We start from the raw sequence: 26,018 nt of genomic DNA on the forward strand, positions 1-26,018 counted from the left end.
GGATATAAGACTGGAAGGGTTGGTTTGAGCCAAAGAGTGGAGGGTTTTAAATGCCAGGCTAAGAAGTTGGTATTTTATCCCATATAAAGGAATAGGAGATCACAGAAAGTTATTGACCAGGCAAGTGGGATGGTGAGATATGTGCCTTAAGAAGATTATTTTAGTGGGTGCATTGAGGACAAATTAGAAATAGGAGAAGCTGGAGGTGGAGAGACCAGTTACGAAACAGTTATACTAGTCAAGAAGACAGTGAAGCTTGTAAGAATGCAGGAAAGGGTACATATGGGAGAGATGCTGTGGAGGTAAATTTAACAGTCCTCGAATCTGACTGGATAGAGGGAGTGGGCATTAAAAGACAGATAAGCATCAAAAATAACTTAGCCTCGAAACCTGGGACTCTGTAATCCTCCCTCTGAATCTGGTGGTTTCTTGATTCCTTGGATGGGGTGTTCTCCCAGACTGAACTTGCTTTTCTGACCTCCATGATAGAAATCCACTGATCTTGACCTTTCTAATAGAAACCCACTGGCTTCCAGGTTACAGGCAGCTTTCAGGTGATAGATAAGATATACTCCAGAGTCAAGCAGCAGCAGACATCTATCCCTTACCCAGCTGCCAGCTCCAGCAACCTCCATGCTGAGTCATGTTTTCATCCCCGAGGGAGTGGTTTAGTATTCTACAGATTCACAATTAGAAAAGAAATATCTTAACCCACAGAAATAGAAATCTTAACCCATATAAATAGCAAATGATTCCCCTCACCAGGAAGGCGGGATCTGGTATCACATGGGATGAGGTCCTGTAAAAACATTCGTGAATGGAAAGGAGTTAGTGGAAATGAATTGTTGAATTCAATATTTGTTTTTGGATATTCTGCTAGCTCATTATACAGCCTTGTAGCACATTATTTAAATGAGAGCTATTCTATGTTGGTGGGTGAAAGGTCAGGAAAAGGATAGAGCAAAGTAAGTTGAGATTACTGCATTGTTCACTGGATTGAAAAATAATTATTCTCTTTGCTAAATGCCCCAAAGGCATAAGAACCATAAAGCAATTTACTCATATTTAAGTATGCAGCAAAAAAAACCACCAACAAACCAAAAAACCAGACTATAGAAAAGTGTATATCTTGGGCTGCCAAGCAGAACAGTTTTTAGAAGCTTAGCTGTGTATTTTGCCATTAAAATAGTTAAATTAGGAAGCTCCAGGGTACAATAGTCAGGGGATGCCTGACATGTGAGTCCTTCACAGAGAATATCCTCCGTTTTCTGGCTTGTTAGGTATTAGCGGGCCTGGAGCAGTTTATAAACTCAAAGATTTTGAGAAGACATCTAGTTCAGCCCCCTGATTTTACAGATGAAGGAGATGAGTCACAGAGAGATTAAATTATTTGTCCTCTCTTCCACAGCTAGTGAGTGTTTGGCGTCAGGATATGAACCGAGGTCTGGGCTCTACCAAGGCCTTGAGTCATCACGAACTGATTCCACTAGGGCCTTTCAAGAAGCAAACATAGAACCTTGGTGCCATTTCTAGTAGAAAAATAATTATTAATTAATCTGAGGTTAGAATAAAAGGCCTTCAATACCTCATTGTTCTATGGAGCTGACTCTCAGATTCTGAAGCTTTGTTAGTGGAGTACCAGCTATATAATTGGAAAGGCTTCAGGTACGGGCCGGACACAAGCTAATTATACCAGGTCCATTCCCCCAGAGAAAGGATGGGTTGACAGCCTGATTTAGAGCTAGAAAAGACTTATTCCACCTCCCCTGGATTTTCAAATAAGGAAACTGAGGCCCAGAGAAGTGACTTGTTCAAGATTGCGCCTAGCCCCTGATATCAAAGACTTTCTACCAACCCCTGTGTTTATCCTATATTTGACCTCATTATTGGTGTATTCAAAGGCACCTGCTGTCTGTTTACTCTAGATTCGTACACTTGTAAAAGGTTCCAGTTCCCTTTGTTCACCTTGATATAAAACTAGGTAGCTTCTGGCGATTAAAGCTGATTTCTAGGGACCAGTTTGGAAGCAAAATTGAGACTCCAGGGTGGAGAGGAGCACACATCTCCTTGTCTGTCTGTCTGTCTTTCTGACTGTCTCTCCCCTGCCCCCCCATTCTCATCCCCGGGGGTTCTGCTAGTCGTTTGTGTTTTCATTAAATGCTACAGTAGGTTGAAGGTGACTGTAGCTGTCTTTGTTCCTTGAAGCCCTAGATCTGATTTACACACACACAGTTTCTCATGCAAGACAGACTGTGACTTGATCAAGGTCTAGCCTAGCAAAATTCAGAAATGATAGCTAATAGCTTAGTAGTGCTTACTCTGTACCAGGCACTGTTCTAAGAAAGGCTTATCACTATTTAAACTATTGGCCACCAGCTGATAAATTCTCATTATTTATTTATTTATTTTGCCATAGCAACTCATGAAGTATCTAGGAAAGTTATGGAGTTGTTGCAATCTGTATTGGTGGAAGAAATGCCATTACTTATGAAATCCCAGAGCATTTATTGTATTGACAGTAGAAAGTGGACTTAAACCATAGCAGGGGAGATTTAAGTTAGAGATAAGAGTTTTCTAGAACAGTCTGCGCTGTAAAACTAAGAATTTTCTAGAAAAGTGTGTGCCATCAAACACTGACCTGGGTTACTGAAATAAGTTGTGAAAATACTTGGAGACATTTGAAAGCAGCATAGGCATCCTTTAAGTTTGAAATGGGTTGGGACATCACTGAGAAATGCATTACAGCTGAACGATTCTACTTGCCATATATTCAGGCTTTGGTTCCAGTCTTGGTCAAGTATGTTTTGCAATTCTAATCTTGATGAGGACTTGAAAATGTGGTCTACAGTCCCTCTGTTTGGCATTAAAACCTTTGACCCCCTGGCTCCAAACTACTCTAACAACCTTATTATATATTACTTCCTTTGCACACGCACAATAGTTCAATTAAATTAGTTTTCTTGCCATTCCTCACACATGACATCCCAATTAGGTAAGCCTAGGATGCTAGAAACAGGGAACATGTTAGCACAAAGGTTCTGGGAAAAGGTGAGTGCTATTGTGAATTTATGCCAGCCCGAGGCCTGGACCATGGTCCCAGAAATTAGAGTAGAAACCAAGGCCCAGGTCTGGTGAGAGGGTCAGGGAATCGTAAGTTTAAGCAGATTTAGTAAACTTGCATCTCCGGATTACTTTAAGTGGATTTCATGTACTCATTTAAAAATTAACTTTCCCTTTGTATATTACTTCTGGACTTAATTGTATCCCTTCCAAAATAAACTTTAGAAAACCACACCTGGATTCAGGAGTGTTTGGTAGAGAAGGAAAAAGAAGAACATATTCAGTGATGTAAAATATCTCCGGGTACAGACATCACTGATTTGGAGGGCTGGGTCAGCCAGAGACCAGTACAGGTTGTAACTCATTTGTGTCTCTCATCCTGTGCAATTCTTGTCCATGTTCTTACATAAGTCCTTCATAAAAGTCCCCTCCTTTTAATAGGAGGCCCACCTCTGACTCTTTTCACATTTCATGGTTATTAGTGCAATATTTGTGCTGTTCATTTGTTGCTTCTAGCTTGTGTGACGTGAGAAGTCCATCTTCTTTCCCAGTCATGTATTTCTTTGATAGCTTTTATTCTTTATCTCGTGTCTACATCATCTTTGATATTATGCTCACCACCTGTCTTTTCATTGCCCTTTGACTCATTGGCTGTTATGATTCTCTGATGATGGTCTTTTAGGATTCATAGTCCTATAGTCATCACCAGGAGAAAATGCATGCTAAAAAAATATACTTTGACAAAGAGAAGCTATTGGCCACATTAATTTCTGAGATGTTATTGAGCCCCCTCTTTTCTCCTGTTCTGTTTGGGGTCCAGCTCATTCACCAGCAACAGCCCCTATCTAAGAGATATTATCTAATGGGCCAGCTTGATGGGGCTGTCCATCTAATTGCATGCCATAATCAGAATGGTCTGCCTTCTTTGTTCGTTTAGTTTTTCCTTTGTGGATTGCTAAGTTAGTCTCATTTGAGTGACTCTGGGTTTCGTTGAAGAAGCCTTTCAGGATTATGGGGTATGCACAACGTCATCAGCAGATAGGAACATCTGGGGAACCTCATGTCTTCCATTTAGGTCCAACTTAAATAAACGTAAAATCCAGGAAACCTAAATTCAAATTCTGTCTCTGGCCCTTGTTTATTTCTAAAATGGATGTAATAACCTCACAAAGTTGCTGTAAGGATAAAATGAGAGAATGGATATAAAATACTTTATAAAGCCCTAAAATATTATATAAATTTCACCTATGGAAACAGGGATATAATATAATCTTAAATATTGGAGAAATATTATAGGCTTTAGGAAATCAAATTAAAATATTCAGGAAATATTTGAGGTTCAAACATATGTATTTAATACTAACTATGTGGGCAGCATAGTACAGTGGAGATAAGAGCACTGGGCTAGGAATCAGGAAGACTCATCTTCATGAGTTCAAATCCAGTCTCAGATACTAGCCTGTGTGACCCTGGGTAAGTCACTTAACCTTGTTTTCCTCAGTTCCTTATCAGTAAAATGAGCTGGAGAAGGAAATCACAAACCACTCTAGCATCTTTGCCAAGAAAACCCCATATGGGATTACAAAGAGGCAGACGTGGCTGAAATGATTCAACAACAGAAGTGTTCAACACTCTGTGCTAGGTAGGAATTTTTCCTTAAGAAAATCTACCAAGACAAAAACAAACAAACAAAAAAACCCCCCAAAATCTCCCAGTTCCCTGCCTTCAAAAACCTTCTGTTCTAAGAGGGGAAGGCCACACATATAGGCAAGTAGTGGCCAGGAAGGAATGTTTTGAACAAGAAAGCAGAGAAATAGTAAGAGGAGTCAGAGCCATCGATTGACATGACCTTTTTGGGAATGGCAGTATTGATCTGATACCTATTCACAGAGATACAGCTAGAAAAGGAGGTCAGAGGAGGGGAGAAATGCTTTTGTATATTGCCTAAAATCACAAATGTCCTAAAGTCCGTGATTGTCTTTATTAGACCTAGTCTACAAACTCAAAAACCTCTGCCACAAGAATTTTCTCAATTGAGTACTGAGTTTTGTCTTTGTGATGATAATCATTGAACATAATGATGGATGAGTTTAAACCACTGAATAGTATGGTTTTATATATGATTTGGGGATTGTGCTTAGGCCAGTACAGTGTGGCTGGGTTAAAGAGACAGAGCCTGGGTAGGGGAAAGGGGAGAGAGAGAGAGACAGAGAGGAAGAGGAAAGAGAGAGAAGGAAAGTGAGGAAGAGAGAGGAAGAGGGAGGGGGAGAGAGTAGGAGAGGGAGAGAGAGAGAGCAAAATGTGCATACATATTATTGTCTAGGGTTATGCATATATAAAACTATGCAGTAGCACTGGGGGAGTAGGCCTTCTGTAAACCACATGTCCTGTGCCCTACAAAGCCTGATGATGCTGGGTTAACCTGGGTTAACCACAGGAAGGGCAGAATTCCTGTCCAGAGTTTCCCTAACACACACATTGTACATTCATTGACCATCTCTTCCAACTCTTTTTTGGGAAAGAAGAGGGAGGAGGGTGGGAGATGGAAGAAAGAAGAGGCAAGGAGAAAATGAGGGCACCTTGTATAGCCTCACCTAGCGTCCAGCCCTACTTGAGGGAGATTTTTGCCTAACATGAGGGCTTTAATCAATCAGTCAATCAATTTATTAAGTGCCTCAGAATTAGAGTTACTACTAATTGTCTAGTGCTGTGCTTGATGTTAGGTTTACAAGTACAAAAGTGAAATAATCTTTGGCTTTAGGAGCTTACATTCTATACCATGTTCATAGACACGGAAATAAAGGATATATACAAAATACGTTGACATCAATATGGAGGTAGCACCAACAACTGGGGAAATCAGGAAAATCTTGAAGGAGGCAGCAGGTAAACTGAGTCTTGAAGGGAATTAGGGGTTCTGAGAAGTAGAAATAAAGACAAAAAGCATTTCAGGCATGAGAAACAGCTTGGACAAAGAGGCGAGGGCAGGAGATGGAAGTTTGTGGGCGGTGAATGGAGAGTAGGCCAGTCTGGATGAAGTAGACTGAATGCGTGTGCATATGTGTGTGCATGTGTGTGTAACTAGCCTGGACATAATTAATTGTAGTCAGATTGTGAAGGGCTTTCAATGTTAGAGGAGTTTGTAGTGTATTGTAAAGCCATGAGGAACCACTGAAGCTCAAGCTAAGAATGACATGGTGACTAGAAATGTCAACTTGTCAGCTCTGTAGAGGATAAATTGGAAGGAAGTAAAAGTTTCAGTGCTTTTCTATGTGCTAGGCACAAATATGACCTCATTTTATCCTCACAACAACTCTGGGAGGTTGGTACTATGTATTATTATCCCCATTTTACACCTGAGGAAAATGAGACAGACAGGTTTAGTGGCTTGCCCAGAGTGACACAGCTAGCAAGTGTCTAAGGTCAAACTTGAACTCAGGTCTTCCAGACTCCAGGCCCAGTACAACAACCTGTTGTTGTTGTTGAGTCATTTCAGCTGTGTCCAACCCTTTGTGATCCCTTTTGGGGTATTCTTGGCAGGGGTACTGTTTTGCCATTTCCTTCACCACTTATTTTACAGATAAGGAAACTGAGGCAAACAGGGTTAAGTGACTTGCCCAGGGTCACACAACTAGTAAGTATGTGAGGACAGATTTGAACTCAGGAAGATGAGTTTTCCTGACTCCAGACCTGGCACTGTATCCATTGTACCACGCAGCTGCCCACTGTATCACACAGCTTTCTGTAATTGGAGAGGGGGATAGACTTTAAAATCCTTGACCCTACGTAAGATTTGCCTTTACTGTGAAATGAATTAGTCTGATTATCATCAAGATTGAAGTTGGCAAGTGAAAAAGAAAACATAGTTCTTGGTTTACAATATCAAATATGGGCTGCTTGGCTAAGGCTGATCAATTTATAATTATATAGGGTTGTATTTGTAAATATCTAGCTCTGGAGAAAACTATAGGGAAAATCGTTTTATTTAATCCCTGGTGCCTAAACTCTCTTCAGCAGAGACCCTAATAAAGACTGTATTTTTTATCTTAGTTTGCTTATTGTGTAACCATGGTAAATACAAAGACATTCTGGCACTAGATGTGTCCTGCCTGTCTCCGATTGCTGTTTCCCCAAACCTCAAAAATGCCTGTTATGTGAATAGGATTGATTGTTTTAAAGGAGAGGAAAGAATGGGAAGATAAAATTCCAGTCAAGCTTCTGAATCACAGCTACTGCCTGTAACATGTTATTCATAAATATCAGTGTTCAAGAAGCAGTCTGGGTAAAACTTGTTTTCTTCCAATTATTACTGTTTTCTGTCTGAGAACCCCAAAGACCTGTTTTGTTTAAGAGTCCGAAATTTGGCAAATTTCAGACATTACTATGGGGCCTGTCTTTCAAGTTATGCTTTTAAGAGCAGGAGAATCAATAGAAAATCTTTCTCATGCACCCGTTTGTATAAGTTGATAAGGTTGTTTAAAAATTAACTTCTGATTTTCTAAGTAAAGTATAAAAATGATTAGATTATTTGAAATTCTGTTTAAAACATTAGTGGAATAAACCATTTCTTAGAAGAGTTACAGATATTTGAAATGCAATGCATGTGAATAGTTTCAAAACATCCATCAGCCTCAAAAAAAAAGAATGTCTTTCCATCGACTGGACTGATGGCAAAGAACCATCAGCAGGGTGAAGGGACTAAAATTGTTGTGGGTTAGATTAACAGACTTTTTTTCCTGCTTGATTTTCTTTCCAGTTCAGGTTAATTTCTTTTATGCCTGTGCCTCTGGGCTTGTCTTTTGCAATAAGTTTATGCCAGGCATATCCTGACTGTCTCTGACTGCTTACTTTCAAAACCTTTCTTCTACAAAGCCTTGATCTGCCACTCTGGTCACTGGTTTCCTCTCTTCTCCCTCTTCCTTACTTTCATCAGAAATTCTTAATTTGGGGGTCTGTGAATTTGTTTTTAAAAATATTTTGAGAACTGTTTCAATATAATTGGTTTCCTTTGTAATCCTATGTATTTTATTTTTTGCATTTAAAAAAAGTAATTCTGAGTAGAGGGTCCATGGGCTTTACCAGGCTGCCAGAGGGGTCTACAAAACCCAAAATAATTAGGAAGTCCTGCTTTAGCTATTTATTAACTACCCCCAAGCATCTTGGTCAAGTTAGAGACTTAGGGAAACTATAACTAGGACTTAAGGAGATAAAGGAAAAACACCTGTCCTTTCTTACCTCTCATATCTGTTGGTCATATCCTATTTTTATAGTTTACCTATCTTATCTTCCCTATTAGATTGTAAGCTCCTTGAGGGTAGGGACCTTGCCTTATTCTTCTGCATTCTCCCAGTGCCTAGACCAGAGTAGGTATTTATAAATATACATTTATATTTATAATATAATATTATACATTAATAAAAATACACATACTAGATGTTCATTATGTCAGTAGTTATCAAACTGAATTTAAGGAAATGAAAATTAATTAGAGACAGGAAGGAATAGGGAAGATAAAGACTTGAAGTCATTTGAGAGAAGATAGGAGGTTGGTTGGAGGAACAGAGGTAACGTTGATCACTATTTTGGATGATACACATTTTTACAACTTTGCACAGTATTTAAAATACAGCTGTTTTTTATAAAAAGATCCTTTAAGACATTATTCTCCCATTTTATATTCAACCCAAGCTACCTCATTGAATCTTATTACCATCCTTTAACGATTGTGGGCCCATCTTTTATTGTTTCAGGTGAACCTTTTTGTCTTACTGTCTGTGGTCTGCGTCCTGTTGAACCTTGCCGGATTTATCCTAGGCTGTCAGGGGGCCCAGTTTGTGTCCAGTGTACCCAGGTGTGATCTGGTGAGCCGACCTTAAAACCCAGTGTACTTATGAACTAAAGGTCTCATGTCTGTCTTTCCTGGTATGTAAAAGTATTGATATTTGGCATTTGTAACAAAACCCTTGAAGCAAAACCTGAGGATGGCCAAGGAAGAAAAAAAAAAGTTTGTTAGCTTATTGAACTCTGCCACATTTTTTTTTAAACAGGAGAACCAGCCAGGCATAACTTCAGTAACATCAATAATATCGTGCATCATTAGTTTGTGAAGAGATGGATTTGACTGTCATAATCAATAACTGTCTACTTCAATTGAGAGCAAGAAGTTGATATTGTCAAAGTACTCTCTCTTAAACAGTTTTTTTAAATTACTCAGTTAAATTATTATTCTACCATGATATAGGAGGAAACAACCCTTTAAAATATATAATAACACTTCTATCCAGAACTCAGAAATCCGGTGACCTCATTTATGGGAAAGATGGCTGAGGATCTGGCAGAAGGTAAAAAAGCTCTCTGGGCAGTCGAATAGAGGTCGGGAAGTCTGTATACTAAAAACTCATGTTTTTTTTCCTCATAGTAGAGTCCCTTAGATTCCCTTCTCCTAGCTTTTCAGGCCCTTGCTCCCCTATTCACCAAAGTAGCTATATAACCTTAGGCAAAGCATTTAACTTCTCTGAACTTTCATTCTCTCAACTAGAAAATGAGGGCATTGAACAAAATGATCTCTAATAATACAAATATGTGGCACTTTTCAACTTATAAAGTATTACCACATATGGTATTCTTTTATTTTTAAAAATTTATTTACTTTTCAAAATATTTATTTGTAAATTTTTAATTTTTTTATTTTTCAAAAAATTATTTTTAAAAATTTATTTTACTTTTTTGTAAACAAAACTTTTTTCTCTTACTCTCACTTCTTCCTTCATTGGGAGAAAACCCCTTTAAACAAATGTGGATAGTTAAGTGAAACAAATTCTCCTATCAGCCATGTCAAAAATAGAAGTTTCTTATTTTTAACCTGATTCATTGCCTCTGTGACTCAGTGTGTGTTAGAATGCTCCCAAATTGTGGTTGGCCATTGAACTATTTTGAGTTAACTCTTTCAGAGTTTATTGTCCTTATGATATTGTTGTTACTATATAAATTATTCTCTTGCTTCTGCATCATTTCTTATGGCACAATGTTTTATTACATTCACATACCACAATTTATTCAGCCATTCCCCAATTGAGGAGTACAGCCCCCCCCCCCACTTAGTTTCTATTTCTTTGCCACCCACAAAAAGAGCTTCTGTAAATATTTCCGATAATCATTTGCTGGGTCCACTATTTTAGCTGCTGAGTGGAGAGAAAAACTTCATCTTTTCTGATCGTCACAAAAACCTTGTGAAGTAAGTGGAGTAGGTATCAGACCCAGATAAGGAAATTGGCTCAGAGATGATAGGGGACTTGCCCAAGGTCACAGGAGTAGTTAAGTGGCAAATGCAGGACACCCTGGTCTTGGAACTCCTTACCAAGTGCTCTTCCCAAAATACCACACTGCCTCTTTAATGCCCAAACCCTATGGTTCCATAGCTCTAGTCTTCTGTTAAGAGGAAATGTTGTCATCTCCAGTACCTCAAGGAAAAGAGCAATATGGAGACAAGACTGAAAATTAGGAATCCATCCATTAGGAAATGTTCCTGAAGCCACAGAGCTTTAATCAATGAGAATTGAAGAAAGATACAGGAGTCATATTAAAGAAACTAATAGCTAATCACTACTGCAAAGAAACAGGACAAACATCTTCTGGAAGACATGCCAGGATTGAAGATGTTGACTCAGAGACCTTCTCACAGAAGCTTAGAAAATCCAGTTTAATGCAACAAACATTTAATGAGTACTTACTATGTGCTAAGCATGCTAGGAAGTTCTGGGGATATTAATACAAGCAAAAGAAAGATAGTCCCTGCTCTCGTGGAGCTTACATTCTATTGGAGGAAGACAACACCTAAAAGGGAGTTGAAAAAAAGGTAAGAGGGAAGAAAGTAACCATGTGAGAGCATGGTCATGAAGGCCTTAGAATAAGACACACCTGGGAAGAGAATGGAGCGTAGCCTGCCTGGGTCCCTTCCCAAAATGGAAGCCCCAGAAAGGACTCACTAGTGGGAGAAGACAGTTGGCACGGTGGAGGGTAATAAGGGGAAGGGTCTTCCAGGGTAAGAAGGCAGTAAGTGAGTAGAATATAAGCTGCTTGAGGGCAGGAAGCATCTCATTTTCATAGCTGTAACCTGAGCAACAAGTACAGTGCCTAACATGTAGCAAGTTCTTAATAATGCTTGTTGATTGCTTTGATCAACTTGGAACACTGTTGATTGCATCATACAGAACATGTTCTTCATGGCATAACCTGTACATTAATGTTAAATGTATGGGTACTGGGAAAAGGGGGTTATCATTGTAAATTAAAACATTGTCTTACTTTTTGTCCCCAAGGTGGATCTAGGGGAAGGCAAGATTTGCTTCTGCTGTGAAGAATTTCAACCTACCAAATGTACAGACAAAGAAAACGTGTTGAAACTCTTCCCAGTCCAGCCATGTAGTGCTGTTCACCTTCTATTAAAGGTACACGAAAATGGATGGCAACCCTGAAATGGTCTTTTGCTTGACAATGCAAACTTTAAAGGGCTACAAAAATGTTTGCGATTATAATTATGGGGCTTGTTATGTTTTTTAACCAAGCACCCTCCTCAAACAGTTAATTAGCTAGATGCAGAGATAAGGAGCTGCCCATCAGGGAATCAGGGATAGAAATAATGGGAAGAGAACTCCACAGGCCAGAGATTATTGTATCCTCTTAAATTGTGTAGAGAATTACTCTTTTATATTCTTCATAGTGGTCAAGCTGTGCAGGGTAGTTATGAGGAGCCCAGAATATTTGTGTGTCTATCTATGTGTAAAATGGTATTTTCGTCTTTTGTTACACTGAGTATAGGACATATTATAGCCCTTGAATTTGGGACTAATAAAGTAGGAAAGAGCTATTAGTAAAGTTAGCAGTCATAGTGCCCATTTACAGCTCTATCCCGCAGGATAACAATTTGCTTGCTAAAGGAAGGCCTCATGGATTGTTAAGAACTATCATTCTATGAAGGAAATATCAGAGAAATTCAAGCGTTTCTTTTTTTTAACAGGCACCCATTGTAATCTAGAATTGTAAGGCAGTTAGGTGGCAGAGTGGATAGAGCATTTAGGCCTGGAGATAGGAAGATCTGTGTTCAAATACAGCCTCAGCCACTTACTAGCTATGTGACCTTGGGCAAGTCACTTAACCTCTGTCTGCTTCAGTTTCCTGTACTGTGAAATGGAGATAACAAAAGCCCCTTCTCCCAGAGTTGTTGTGAAGAGGAAATAAGATAATATTTGTAAAGTGCTCTACAAACCCTAAAGTGATACTTAAATGCTATGTATTATTATTGTTATAAGTTGAGAAGGCCTAAATTCAGAAAATAGATAACAACAGAAGTGTAAAACGGATTAATGAAATTGCCAAAGCTATTCCCTGTGGAGTCAGGAAGACCTGAGTTCAAATCTGGCCTCAGATACTTACTACCAATGTGACCTTGAGCAAGTCACTTAACCTCTGTTTGCCTTAAGCCACTGGAGAAGGAAATGGTAAAGCACTCCAATATCTTTCCCAAGAAAACCCCATGGACAATATTGGCATGATATCCTCCGCAGGGTCACAAGGAGTCAGACACAAGTAAACAATGGAACAACAACAACTTCCCCGTGAAAAGACATTAGCAATAACATCAGATGATGAGCATATCATCAATTTCTTCCATCTCTACCTTAGGTAGTAGTTTTAATATAGCCAGCTATTTCAGTTTCTTCCTTTTCTCCTTCTCCTACTTTCCTTTTCTCCTTCCTTTTCTTCCCTTTCCTTTCCTTTCCCTCTTTTCTTTTTTCTTCCTTCTTTCTCCTTTTTCCCCTTCACTTCTTTGTTTTCTTCCTTCCCTTTCCTTTTCCCCTTCCTTTTCCTCTTTCCTTCCCTTTCCTCTTCTCTTTCTTTTCTTTTTCCTTCTTCTTTCATTTCCCTTTCCCTTAATTTTTTCCTCTACCCCTTCAAATTATATTTATTTATGTAAGAAAGGGCCCACTTAGAGGGAAGGCAGTTGGGAATTTTGTGAGGCTTTCTGTTTTTTTGGAATTTTATAGGATTAAGAAATAGCCTTTTCTTGCTCTGGTTCCTGAATCTCTGGAGGAAAACCCTCACTTAGGAGTCAGGGTTATGAAAACAGAAATGTTTGGAGTTCCCTTTGGTGCTATTTTAAGATGCTTGTGCAGAAGAGAAGAACATATTTCCCCGCAGTCCTGTCTACTTGGTTGCCAGATGCTTCACTTTGGACATCCCATCCAGTGGCCGATGAAATAAAAGTAAAGGTTGCAAATCAAATAGAATGCTATCAGAGTGGAAGGTACAGAAGGAGCCTGCAGACTATGGTGACAGCAGCATTAGAAAAAAAATTGTCACAATTCCATCAGCTGTTTTTCTGCCAGGAATTTCCCCCAGGACACTAACTTGAGTTTATAATAATAGCTAAAGAGCTGCCCTTAGGACTAGATCTTTCCTAGACCAGAAACTTTTGTGACATTTATACAACCCCTGAATTCCTAACCCTTGCAAAAGAGCAGTTTCATAAGATGAGGAAAAGAAATGCTTGAAGGAATAATTTGTTTTATTTAAATTGTTCTTTAAACTGTAGTGTAGTGTCATGTGCTTCAAATACATTTAATTCCTGAGCCATGATTTTCTGGTGTTTTCATTTTTCTCTCCCACTTCAGAAAGTCCTCTTCGCCCTGTGTGCCCTGAATGCCCTTACCACGACGGTTTGCTTGGTGGCAGCTGCCCTGCGTTACCTACAGATATTTGCCACCCGAAGACCCTGCATAGTAAGTGAGTGCAAGGCACTGTTGGCAGTCCATACACAGGCCTCCTTGCATAATTCACTGGTATGTTCAGTGTTCCTCTGGTGCCGGAAGCTATTGGCTAATCATGGTATTGTTTGATTAGGACGAATCCCAGATTTCTACAGAAGAAATAGAAGGACATGGACGCATTCCAGACCTGGAAGATTTCGTACCACCTGTGCCCCCTCCCTCATATTTTGCTACATTTTATTCCTGCACACCCCGTATGAATCGCAGGTACCTCTCTAAATTCCTTGCAGTTTTATTTTTGGAATGTTATTACCCTAATCTAAAGAGAGGGGAAAAAATGTAATACATGCTATAATGGATAGCTTAGGAGTCAGGATGACCTAAGTTCACCTTGCCTCTGATACATTCTAGCTGTGTGACCCTGGGCAACTCTCAAAGACCATAACTTGTAGTGCAGTTGGTAACGCACATTGGCAGAGACAGTTTCCTCACTGGAAATTCCCCATACCAATTAATCAGAAGACTGGACCAAAAAAAAAACCCCACTTCTGTATTAAGTCCTGACAGAGAGTTATAGGTATGGAGTTGGAATTTGCTTCCTTCCCCCTCTCCCACGCCCCTGCCAATAAATCAGAGGAAAGGTAACAACTTTACTCCCATTTTGACCTGAGGATATAATTATGCAACATCCCACTGTTTCCGAGGAAAACCTGGCGCCATGTGAGAGAAAAGCTGTCATTTGCTGTGAGTAAGAGCTTGGCTGCCCTGTAAGGACTCCTAATTAAGATGCCTGCAAACTCTGCTTCACCGCCATCAGAAACCACAAATGTATCTTCTTCGGGTTCAGTGAGGCTGCTAAGTTCCCAACCCTTAAAAAAAAGAAAAAGGAAAAGAAGCAATTTCTTAATTGCAGCTTCCTGACAGATATCTCTTAGTAAGTGCAGAGACACTGTTGGCTTGGTGACGTTTAGAACGTAAATTGTGATGCTGTTGCAGAAAGCCTGTAAGTTTCTGTTTGAGAGAACCAAAATCTGGCCTCCTATTTCTTCTGAGGCAAAGATGGACTTGGTTTCTGGGAGATTGTGACAGGACTTTTTCAAAGATTAACTGAACCATTCACTATGTCTATGAACTACTGTAGCTTATTTCAGTTCCTAAAGAATTCCTTAATTCCATCTAGGTACATGTTAGACTGGCAGTGTGGAGTTTTATGCTATTCGACTGTGGAGGGCTGGTACACAGGGTCTAACTACATATTGTTTCAATCACTGCGTCAGCTGTAGAAAATTGTTTTTGGCATTAGTGTTCCATGGGTTGGTGGGGGGGGGGTGTTGGGGGTGGTTGAAGGTCTCTAAACCTGACCTTCAGGCCTGGGGAATCTAGAGGATTTGCCTATCCCCAGAACCATGACTAGGGTGGGAGCTTTGCCTCAGAGTGGAAAGTTTAGAATGTATCATCTGCACCATGCAGAGGCACAATTTCATCCCCTGGCAATTCTATCTCAGCTCCATCACTGCTATCTTCCCCTTTTATCCCCGACCTGGCTGGTTGTTTAATAGCTGGTGTCCCAAAGGAGCTCAGGTGAATCTGCACCCTGCCTACCTCTTTTGCCTCAGGAGCAAAAATTGCTAATTACAGTTCTGCCTTTCCTCACTGGGGTAATTGTTTTTGAGTTTGAAATGTGTTCTAAACTGGATATCCACCTCAGATACTCTGTGTACTTTGTGTCCCATTCCACTCCTTATGGAAAGCTGGCATCCTGGTCCACCATCAATCTTATGCCCTCCAGTGGCCTGCTGTGTCTGTGTGTGTCGGGGGGAGAAGGGCAAGGGAGACTCACTTTATCCGGTGGAACAAGCCAAAAATAAAACAGGAAATATCATGTCAGGGACCAGCTGCTCAACAAGGAGAGGGCCTTATTAGCATGGTCTCCTGACCATGAAGTCTAGAAAAGACTGGATTCATCTGGTGCTTCAAGAATGGTAAAGCACTCTGGAAAATAAATGTGTGCAGCCTTCTATATGTTTGGAGGACAGCAGCATTAGGAAAAAATAAATTGTTACAATTCCATCAGCTGTTTTTCTGCCTGGAATTTCCCCTGGGACACTGACTTGATGTTTATAATAAGATAAAGAACTGCCTTTAGGACTAGATCTTTTCCTCCTCCCTATCTCCTTTGCCCATTGAATGTCCTTTTTTCTGCTCCAGATTTGTGATTTTATCAGTGTGGGGAACTCCTTGGTGTAGAAACTCTATCCAGGTGCAGGGCAGATGGGCAACTGTTGCTGACTTATTAGAGTTGCTGAGGACACTTTGGGGAGGAGGAGAGGTCAAGTGACTTGGTCTGGGCTAATCATAAACCAATTACGTGTCAGAGATGGGATTTGAATCAAGGCCTTCTTTTTTTTTTTTTTTCTTGTGAGGCAATTGGGGTTAAGTGACTTGCCCAAGATTCACACGGCTAGTGAGTGTTATGTCTGAGGAAGGATTTTAACTCGGGTCCTCCTGACTCCAGGGCTGCTGCTCTATCCACTGCACCACCTACCTGCCTCCAAACCCAGGCCTTCTTAAATACTTGTTTAGTTGTTTCAGTTGTGTCCAATTCTGTGATCCCATTTGGGGTTTTCTTGACAGAGATACTGGAGCGGTTTGCCATTTCCTTCTCCAACTCATTTTACAGATGAGGAAACTAAGGCAACCAGGGTTAAGTGACTTGTCTAGGCTCACACAGCTAATAAGTATCTAGTTAGGCTGGATTTGAACTCAGGTCTTCCTGACTCCAGGCCCAGCGCTCTATCAACTGTGCCACCTAGTTGCCCTCTTAAATACCTGCCCCATCATTTAATGCCCAACTCAAATGCCATCTCCTCCAGGAAACCTTTCCTTATTCATCTGAGTCCATCTAGGTAATAACCTTTCCCCCTTTGGACCTTATGAAATACTTTGCCTCACCTCCATCTCCCCTCTAAATTTATAAATTTATTTAAATTTATTATTATTAAAGTATTTTAAGTATTACTATTAAATTATTTTGTACTGCAATGAATGTGTGAAAACTGCCCCCAGCCCACCCCCCATTTGATGGTAAGTTCTATGAGAACAGGGATTATATCTTTTGATCTAAACTTTTCTCTCCCAGCAACTAGTATGATACTCTGCATACAGATGCAGCTGCATACAGTAGGCATTAGTAAATCAATAAATATTTGCTGAGCAGATAGTAAAATTCACTTTCTTCCTGTTTACTAGTTAGTCCAATCTGTCTCTATTAGACAGTCATAAATAGCCCCTGGATCTCACTGAAGCAAGAGGTTATGCCAGCATGCAGGAAAAGTCAGTGTGTTATTTCATGATGTGTAGCTGTGTTCAGTAAGCATTGCTTTGCTGGCCCTATGTGAAATGACATCTAGTTAGGGCTGGTTTGTTGTTGTTGTTTTTTAATGGTGCAGTGAGCACAGAAAGAAAAAAGCAACAGGCAGATTTAATTTCCCTCTGTAGCAGAGAGAGGAAAGTGACTCATTTGGGATTAAGATTCATATCCAACAGTGTGTCATTTAGACTTGACCTGACCCTTCCTCCTCCTCTTTCTCTTTCCTTTCCTCTCTGACTTCTTGAATAGAGCTCTTGTCAGGCCGTTTGTTCCCTTTTGGAAGATCAGGTTGGGTTCTTGGGCTCTCCTCCTGAAACCTAAGACCACACTTGATCAGATGTGAACTACAGAAAGTAAAACCAAGCTTATTCTCAAGTGTTCCTATCCCAAAATGTTGCAAGGGCATTTGAAAATAGGACACAGTTGTGAGGAAGGAATCACTGCCAGGTAGAAAACACACGCCAAGATTAAGATACTCTAAGAAGCATTGAGAAAAATGCAGAAGTAAGGGACTATGGGGTAAAATATCGCATATAATGTCAAATAGGGCTGATGTTTTGCTGGCGTTTTATTCTTTTTTTAATCTTTAGTATAGGGAGTGGCTAGTTGATAGGAGAAGAGGGAGGAATGTATTTGGAAATGAAAGTGATGTAAAAACAAAAGGCATTAATGCAATTAAGATGAAAATGAGGGAAAAATGCACAAAATACATGTAGATACAGGTATCCCTTGAAGTTGTTAAAACTTCAAACTACACTGAAACTTTTAGAACACACAGAACTTTGAGCCTACAAAGCATTTTTATATCATATTCTGTGAAATTTTTCATCATCATGTACACTCCCTACCAAAGATGTTTCTAAATTGGCTAAAAGTGGCATCTTTATCGATGCTAGGTGTCTGTCACCCTCTCTGTACCTTGGTTTCTTCAGATGTAAGATGAGGATGTTGAACTAAATGTCCCTGAGGTCCCTTTCAGCTCATTCTAAAGATAATTTTGTTTCCTACTGAAAATTGTTGGCTATGTGGATTGCTTCCAGTTCTATTACACATAAAATTGCTATTTACTAAACAAACACAGCACTTAAATTCAACACAAATTCATTAAGTTCCTACTATGTGCATGTCATGAAGAGGAAAGCAAGCAAAACAGTCTCTGACCTTAAGGAACTTAAATTCAACTGAATTATTTGACAGAAAATAATGTTAGGTTAATATATTTATACCCTGTTATAGTAAACCTTTCCCAAGCAACATTTTCCATTTTCCTAAGTCTAGAGAAAAGATGAGTTGCTAAGGATACCTTTTCATGTGCTTGTTTGTCCTCCTTCTGAGGAGTCATGTGATCCACATAAACAAACGCAATCAAACTTCAGGCCACTCTCAAGCATTTACAAATGAATGGACCATTTTGTGACTCATGTGCAATAATTCACCTGGGTCCTGTGCTACTAGCAGTAGGTAGGAACAAACCAAGACAGAGACTTTATCAGGAAGTGCAGCAGGCAAGAGAGGATTTTTATGTTTCTCTGAAAGCATATCAAAGCCAGATATAAATATAGTAGCATTTTCTGTTTCTTATAACCTATGCTTCTTTTCTGTTCATCAAGAAATGCTTTGTGACCTATGGAAAAGAATCCTAGACATGGGGTCAGAAGACATGATACTACATACTTGTAGGAGTCAAGGCAAATCACTTGAGTCTTAGTTTCTTCACCTGTAAAATAGGAATGATAATTCTTGCACCACTGTAATTAATTAATGTTATTATATATTATTATTAATTATTACTATTAATTACTGTTGTAACGAGAAAAGCACCTAACAAACTTAGGTGGCACAGTGGATGGAGCACCGGGCCTAGAGTCAGGAAGACTCATCTTCCTGAGCCCACATTTGGCCTCAGACACTTACTAGCTGGGCTCTGGGCAAGTTACTTAACCCTGTTTGCCTTAGTTCCTCATCTGTAAAGTGAGCAGAAGGAAATGGCAAACCACTCCAGTGTCTTTGCCAAGAAAACCCCAGATGGGGTCACAAAGAGTCAAACACAACTGAAACAGCTGAACAACAACAGTCCAATAAACTATACAGCGCTGAGTTGTTGGGGAAAGAATGTTGGGTTTCCATCCCTGCTCCAGAACTTGGTAGCTATGTGACTACTGGTAATTCATTAAGCTCCTTTGGAGCCTCATTTTCTTCATCTGTTAGATGGGGATAATAATACTTGCATTTCTTACTTCACAGTATGTTGGGAAGAAAAGCACTTTGTAAACCTTGAAGGACCGTGTAAACTGAAGTTATTATTATTCACTAGCATGGCTAGTTGACCAATTTATAAAAGATAGTATGTTTTCATATCCTATTTATAAAAGATAGTGTGTTTCCCTACTACATCTCCACCTTCTATCAACAACTTTCTTTCTTTTTTTTTTTTAGGCAATTGGGGTTAAGTGACTTGCCCAGGATCACACAGCTCATAAGTGTCAAGTGTTTGGTCTGAGGCCGGATTTGAACTCAGGTCCTTCTGACTTCAGGGCCGGTGCTCAATCCACTCCGCCACCTAGCTACCCCTAGCAACAACTTTCTAAAGGTGGTTGTTGCATGGTAAAAGCCAGATTTAATTAGCTTGTGGTTGAACCACCTCCATTGTGGTTGTTTTAAAGGGCCTAAAATTCCTTTACAATTTTTAAAGGTTGGGGAAAGAGATACTGCCATTCTTTGATGCTCCCTTTCCCGAAGTTTGAGTAAATGAGAAGCACCTCTTAAAAAGGAAGGGTCAGCTGTGCTTATGAATTGGAGTCAGGAAGACCTGAGTTCAAATCCAGCCTCAGATACTTACTAGTTGTGTGACCCTGAGCAAATCACTAAACTTTGACCTACCTCATTTTCCTCGTCTATAAAATGGGACATTCATAGCATCTCCTCCATAGGGTTGTTAAGAAGATAAAGCAAATGTATAAAGCAAATATTTGTAAAACACCTTAGAAACCTTAAATGCAGGGTATTCCAAAACTCAGTGCAGCTTAAAGTTTACTACAAATTAAATACTAAGACTTTGGGGACACCCTGTACAAATGATTTTTATTGTTTGTTTAGGTATCCCTCTCATGCTCCACCAAAAAAAGAAAGCCTGATCATCTGGCTGCCCCTACTTTAAGCTTAATTCCTTCATCTGTATTTATATTCAATTTTGAGTTCTTCATAGTGGTTTTATGAATATTATCTGGATATCTATATAGCTAAAGAGCGCCCACTGACTCTCAAAAGGAGACAGTCACTACAGGAAAGGGCCAGAAACTCATTAATAATAATAATAATAATAACAGTAATTGCAGCAGATAAACAGATATTTATCTAGTGTTTTTGCAAAGTGCTTTACATACATTATCTTATTTGATCCTGACAAACAACTTTTTGAAATGTTCTATTTTTATCTAACTATATTTAACTAATTTTTATATAATTTAACTGTATTTACCTAATCTATTTTAACTAACTATTCTATTATTATCCCCATTTTATGGATGAGGAAGCCGAGGCCAGGAGACATTTAGTGACATAGTCAAAGTACTCAGATTCCAGTTCTCTTACCACAATTCCTCTGGCTTTCTCTTCAGGCCAAAGTTAGAATTTTTGGAAATTGTTGTTTACTGAAAACTATAATTTGTCTGTAGGGATACTTCTGGCGAAAAGTTGAAGCTGTCCCATCAATCAACTCTATTGAATTTTTCATGACAACACATGAAAGAGAAAAACTGAAGTCCTTGTTTTCCTCCGCATTAACCTATCATATGATATGAATTTGTTGGGCCCTCTGGGAAAAGCACAGAATGATTTCTCTATATATGTATTAATCACCCTGTGAAGTGACATCACTGAGCTCCTCCTAGTCGGTCTCCTCTTTGTTGACTGTGCTTTGGAAAGGAATTGTCACTTAAGAATGTTTCTTTTTATTGGGCTCCTTTTGTTTCATGATCCATAATGTAGAGGGTGTGAAAATTTAGGGTACCTTTGATTTTCTTTTTAAAAATTTATTAACACCTTTTGTTTTCATATCACACTTCATTTCCACGTATAGACCTTGCTGTCCCCTATCCAGCAAGCCATTCTTTTGTGACAAAGATTTTTCATAGTATTTTTGTTTTTTTCAGTTACATATAAAGACAATTTTTAACATTCACTTTTTTGTAAAATTTTGCGTTTCAAATTTTCTCCCTCCTTCCCTTACCTCCCTCCTCCCTAAGATGGTAAGCAATTTAATATAGGCTATATATGTGCAATCATGTAAAACCTATTTCCATATTAGTTATGGTAACAAAGATTTAAATTTTTTTTATTTTTACCCCAATTTTATTTATGGTTTTCAACATTCACTTCCTCAGTGAGCTTTTGGACCTCCTTTTCCATTTGGCCAATTCTGCTTTTTAAGGTATTCTTCTCCTCATTGGCTTTTTGGACCTCTTTTGCCATTTGGTCTAGTCTTTTTTTTTTGTAGGCAATTGGGGTTACACAGCTAGTGTGAAGTGTTTGGTCTGAGGCCAGATTTGATCTCAGTCCTCCTGACTTCAGTGCCGGTGCTCTATCCACTGTGCCACCTAGCTGCCCCTACTCTATTTTTTAAGGTATTTTCTTCAGCATTTTTTTGGGTCTCCTTTAGCAAGCCGTTGACTCATTTCTTCATGATTTTCTTACATCACTCTCATTTCTCTTCCCGGTTTTTCCTTTATTTCTCTTACTTGATTTTCAAAATCCTTTTTGAGCTCTTCTATGGCCTGAAGCTAATTCGTGTTGTTCTTGGGGGCTCTGGAGCTTTGACATTGTTGTCTTCTTCTGGTTGTGTGTTTTGATCTTCCTTATCACCAAAGTAAGATTCTGTAGTCAAAATTTTTTTCCTCTGTTTGCTCATCTTCCCAGCCAGTTACTTGACTTTTTAACTCTTTGTTAAGGTAGGGCTCTGCTTCCAGCATGGAGGGTGTACTGTCCTAAGCTTCAGAGGTTTTGTGCAGCTATTTTCAGAGTCACTTCTTTGTAGGTTTTCAGTTCTTCCAGGGTGGTAAGGAGAGGTGTTTACTCCCCTCCTGGCCTATGCTGTGGTCTGAGAGTGACCACAAGCACTCTTTTCTGCCCCGAAAATGAGAGGAGGGTTTCCTCTTCACTGCTGCCACAAGCTGTGCCACACCAGCACTCCTCCTCGCCCCAGGACTGCCACAGGACTGGACCCAGATCCAAGCACAGGCAAAGCAAGAGAATCCTGCTGCAGAGCCAGCAAAGAGATCCCTGCCATCCCTCTCTGAGCAGCCGCTTGATCCCCCCACCATCTGTGGGCCAAAAGCTCTAGAAGCAACTGCAGCTTTGGCCACTGCCCCGGGGCTGCGCTGGGGCCAGGGCTGGACCGCAGTCCTCTCTCACCCAGGTCCAACAGACCTTTCCTACTGACCTTGTAAGTTGTCCTTGGCGTTTGTGGGTTGTGCAGTCTGGAAACCACCACAGCTCCCTTTGATTCAGTCCCTTGAGGCCTGCTCCGGGTTCCCTCAGGCCTGGTCTTTGCCTGCGTGGCCCACGCTGAACTGCGCTCCTCTCCCAGCCCAGCACAACAGACCTTTTCCATTGACTATCCAGATTGCCTCGGGCTGGAAATCTGTTTCACTCTGTCATTTTGTGGGTTCTGCTGCTCTAGAATTTGTGCAGAGCCATTTTTTTATGAGCATTTGGAGGGGTTTGGGGGAGAGCTCAAGCAAGTCCCTGCTCTTACTCTGCCATCTTGGCTCTGCCCCTGGTGATAAAGATTTTTTGAAAAATAAAAAATAATGGAGCAAAACTAACCAACAATAATATATGCAATATTCTACCCATGGTCCCCTCCTAACCTTTGAAAAAAAAAGGGAGAGAGGTATATCTGCTCAACTCTTCTCTGGGTCAAAACTTGGTTGTTACACATCATTCAATTTTATTTTACTGTTCTGTTCAATTACATGAACATAATGTCATAGGTCATTGCATATATTGTTTTCCTGTTTCTACTTATTTCACTCTGCCTCTGTTCAAATAAGTCTTCCCTTGTTCCTCTTAATTTTTCATATTAATCATTTCTTATTGTTCTATTATATTCTATTATATCATGTTCTACAGTTTGTTTAGCCATTCCCAAAATGGCAGGCATGTATTTATTTCTAGTTCTTTGCTATCACAAAAAGGTTGTTTTGAAAATATTTTACTATCCATGGAAACTTTCTTTGACCTCCTAACAGTGAAATATCTGGGTCAATGGGCAATAGAAATTCTAGTCACTTTGTTGGCATAATTCCAAAATGAGTTCCCAAATGGTTGGACCAATCCACATCTGCACCAATAATGTACTAATGGGCTTGCCTTTCTGTGTCCTATCTTTTGTTTTCTTTTCTAATACCAGGCATGAATGTTTTGATTTATAGCTATCTTACTATTAATTATTTGGAACGGCCTTTCATATGGTTGTTAATAGTTCACAATTCTTCTTTTGAGAACTATTTATTTATATATCCTTTGACCAATTACTTGTATAACCCAAATTTTCTACATAGGGAAAGTGTGGTGCTGGAGGAGTTAAATGATCTATCCCATATTTTTGTCCATTATTCAATTTGCTAAACAGTAATAGTAACAACTTGAGAGGCAGGGTGATGTGATGGTCACCTTCTCTGGGCAGCTGACCTTGGACTTAGGAAGGCTTGGATTCAAGCCTTCCTTCTGACTCATACCACCTCTGTAACCTCAAGCAAATAGTCCCCAGACTGACTACCCTCTAAGACTATAAATTTCAGACAAGTTGGTCGTCTGCATTGGTAGTGGGAGTTTCCATACAGATTAAATCACAGATCCAGACCATTCCTCCATAATTCACCTTTGTCATACTTTACAATTTCCTTTCTTCGCTACAACCGTGCAAGCTGGATAGAGTGCCAAGTGGTCTGATCCCCATTTTAAAGCAGAGGAAACAGATGCATAGGGGTGTGGTGCCCAAGATCATGAATCTATTATATAACAGAAGGTCCTGGGAAGTACCCCTATGTTATTCTGCCTCTCAACCAATCAATTAATCAAGGATTGACCAAACAATCAAATGCTTGTGAACTGACTAGAACATGTTGACTGATGCCACAGTGTTTTTCCTAGGATGGTAGGCTCTGATGTTATTCCACTTCCACACATCTATGGAGCTCGGATTAAAGGCGTGGAAGTTTTCTGTCCTCTGGATCCACCCCCTCCTTATGAATCTGTAGTGAGCCAAATCAATCAGGAACAGGTAATGTGATCATAATTTTTCTTATCAAGGATGTTTGAGATTCTATTAAGAATAATTTGTGTTATAGTCTCACTCAAAGCAAACAAAATGAGACTTAGATTTTATAGAAAAATTTAAACTACAAAATATATTTTTTTATAAAATGTAGAAAATATAAATCATAGTAGTAACAATTTGCTCAGTATTTTCTTCTAATTAAAAAAAATATTCCCAAGGATGTTATCCCCTTATTCACTCCACAGTGTCAGAAGGCACTTAGGCCCAAGTTAATAGGTCTTTTAAAAACACTATTGATATCTTTTATTTTTATATCTCCTTCATTCTTGATTATATCCTTCTTTCTCTCCACCCCTTCTTGAGCCATCCGTCCTTGTAACCATGAAGAAATAGGAAAAAAAAGCAGTTCAGCAAAATCAAATAACACATCAACGAGCTCTGAAAGTATCTGAAATGTCCCATACCTACAGGCCCCTACTTCTCTCCAAAGGAGAGAAATGCATTTGATCATCTCTTCTTCCAATCTTTTTTTCCCAATTATTTCTTTGTGTAAGATTTTGTTGCTATTCTTTTTTTTTTCCCTATATAACCCTAGCGTGCATATGTCCTTTGACTCTGCTTTCTTCACCCTGCACTTTACGTGTCCTCACTTATTTCTTTGTTTTCATACTTGTCACTTTTATAATATAATAATATCTCATTCCCTTGGTATGACAAGTAGCTCAGGCATTCCCCAATCATTGGCCATGTAGGATGTTTCTAGATTTCACTATTAAGGATAAAATCTCTATGCATATGTTTTTGTACAGATGAATAAAAATTTGATTTCTAGTAGCAAAAAAAAAAATAACCTTTATACAGAACAATTGTGTGTAATATACTTTGCAGAACAAGGCCATTCTGTATCATTATCTTCTTAAAAAGAGAGGCTGAAACAGAGACTAGGTTTTGAACAAAAGCAAACGATGTTATTTTGTGTGATAGGGGACTTCATTCCACATTCCAGAGGCATCCGAAGCTGTGGCCGGCCCAGTGGACCCAGGCAGTGCACAGGTGTCTCAAGGTAATAAAGACATTACTTTAATCAGAAATAATTTCTGTCCTGATTGTTTGCCAAACCGGTGAAAATTGCTGATCATTTCAGATGATTGAAATATCTCATTGCAGCCATCAGTATAGATCGGCAGCATGAATTTCTTTTATTGTTTTATCAATATGCTAGTCTTTATTCTTGAAGCACATTATTCAAACCGTAGTCGTTGCTGTATCCACTAACATCTGTACTGATAAAAATATGAAATCACATTGGATTATACAGTTGTACTCGGTATCTTTTAAGAATACACTAACTCTTCTCCAAAACCAAGAGTTTAGTTTGGCATTCCTCAGCCTCCCCCGCCTATGCTGTAGTACTTTTTCCTCCCCCTAAAGGTAAGATGGATCTTTCTGGAAGCCTCTCCATTACTGCAGAGTGGATAGCTGTGAGGTCACCCTGTATAATTTATAAACTGGGGCCAGGGTCATGTTGCCTTAATATAAAGTG

At 39.4% G+C, this 26,018-nt stretch overlaps 1 protein-coding gene across 2 annotated transcripts in view; it reads left to right on the forward strand.

Annotated features, from left to right (window-relative positions):
• The window catches only part of ENTREP1 (endosomal transmembrane epsin interactor 1), a 76,606-nt gene that overhangs the window by 42,008 nt on the left and 8,580 nt on the right, over positions 1-26,018 (forward strand). For both annotated transcript variants that reach the window (XM_021001825.2, XM_021001824.2), the window contains exons 3-8: positions 8,811-8,921; positions 11,379-11,507; positions 13,731-13,838; positions 13,960-14,093; positions 24,349-24,478; positions 25,460-25,538. In XM_021001825.2, coding sequence (XP_020857484.1) covers positions 8,811-8,921; positions 11,379-11,507; positions 13,731-13,838; positions 13,960-14,093; positions 24,349-24,478; positions 25,460-25,538 — 691 coding nt within the window. The remainder of the gene's footprint in view (positions 1-8,810; positions 8,922-11,378; positions 11,508-13,730; positions 13,839-13,959; positions 14,094-24,348; positions 24,479-25,459; positions 25,539-26,018) is intronic.

Source organism: Phascolarctos cinereus, unplaced genomic scaffold (assembly GCF_003287225.1).
Source record: "Phascolarctos cinereus isolate Bilbo 61053 unplaced genomic scaffold, phaCin_HiC Scaffold_4;HRSCAF=312, whole genome shotgun sequence".
NCBI classification, from domain to species: domain Eukaryota; kingdom Metazoa; phylum Chordata; class Mammalia; order Diprotodontia; family Phascolarctidae; genus Phascolarctos; species Phascolarctos cinereus.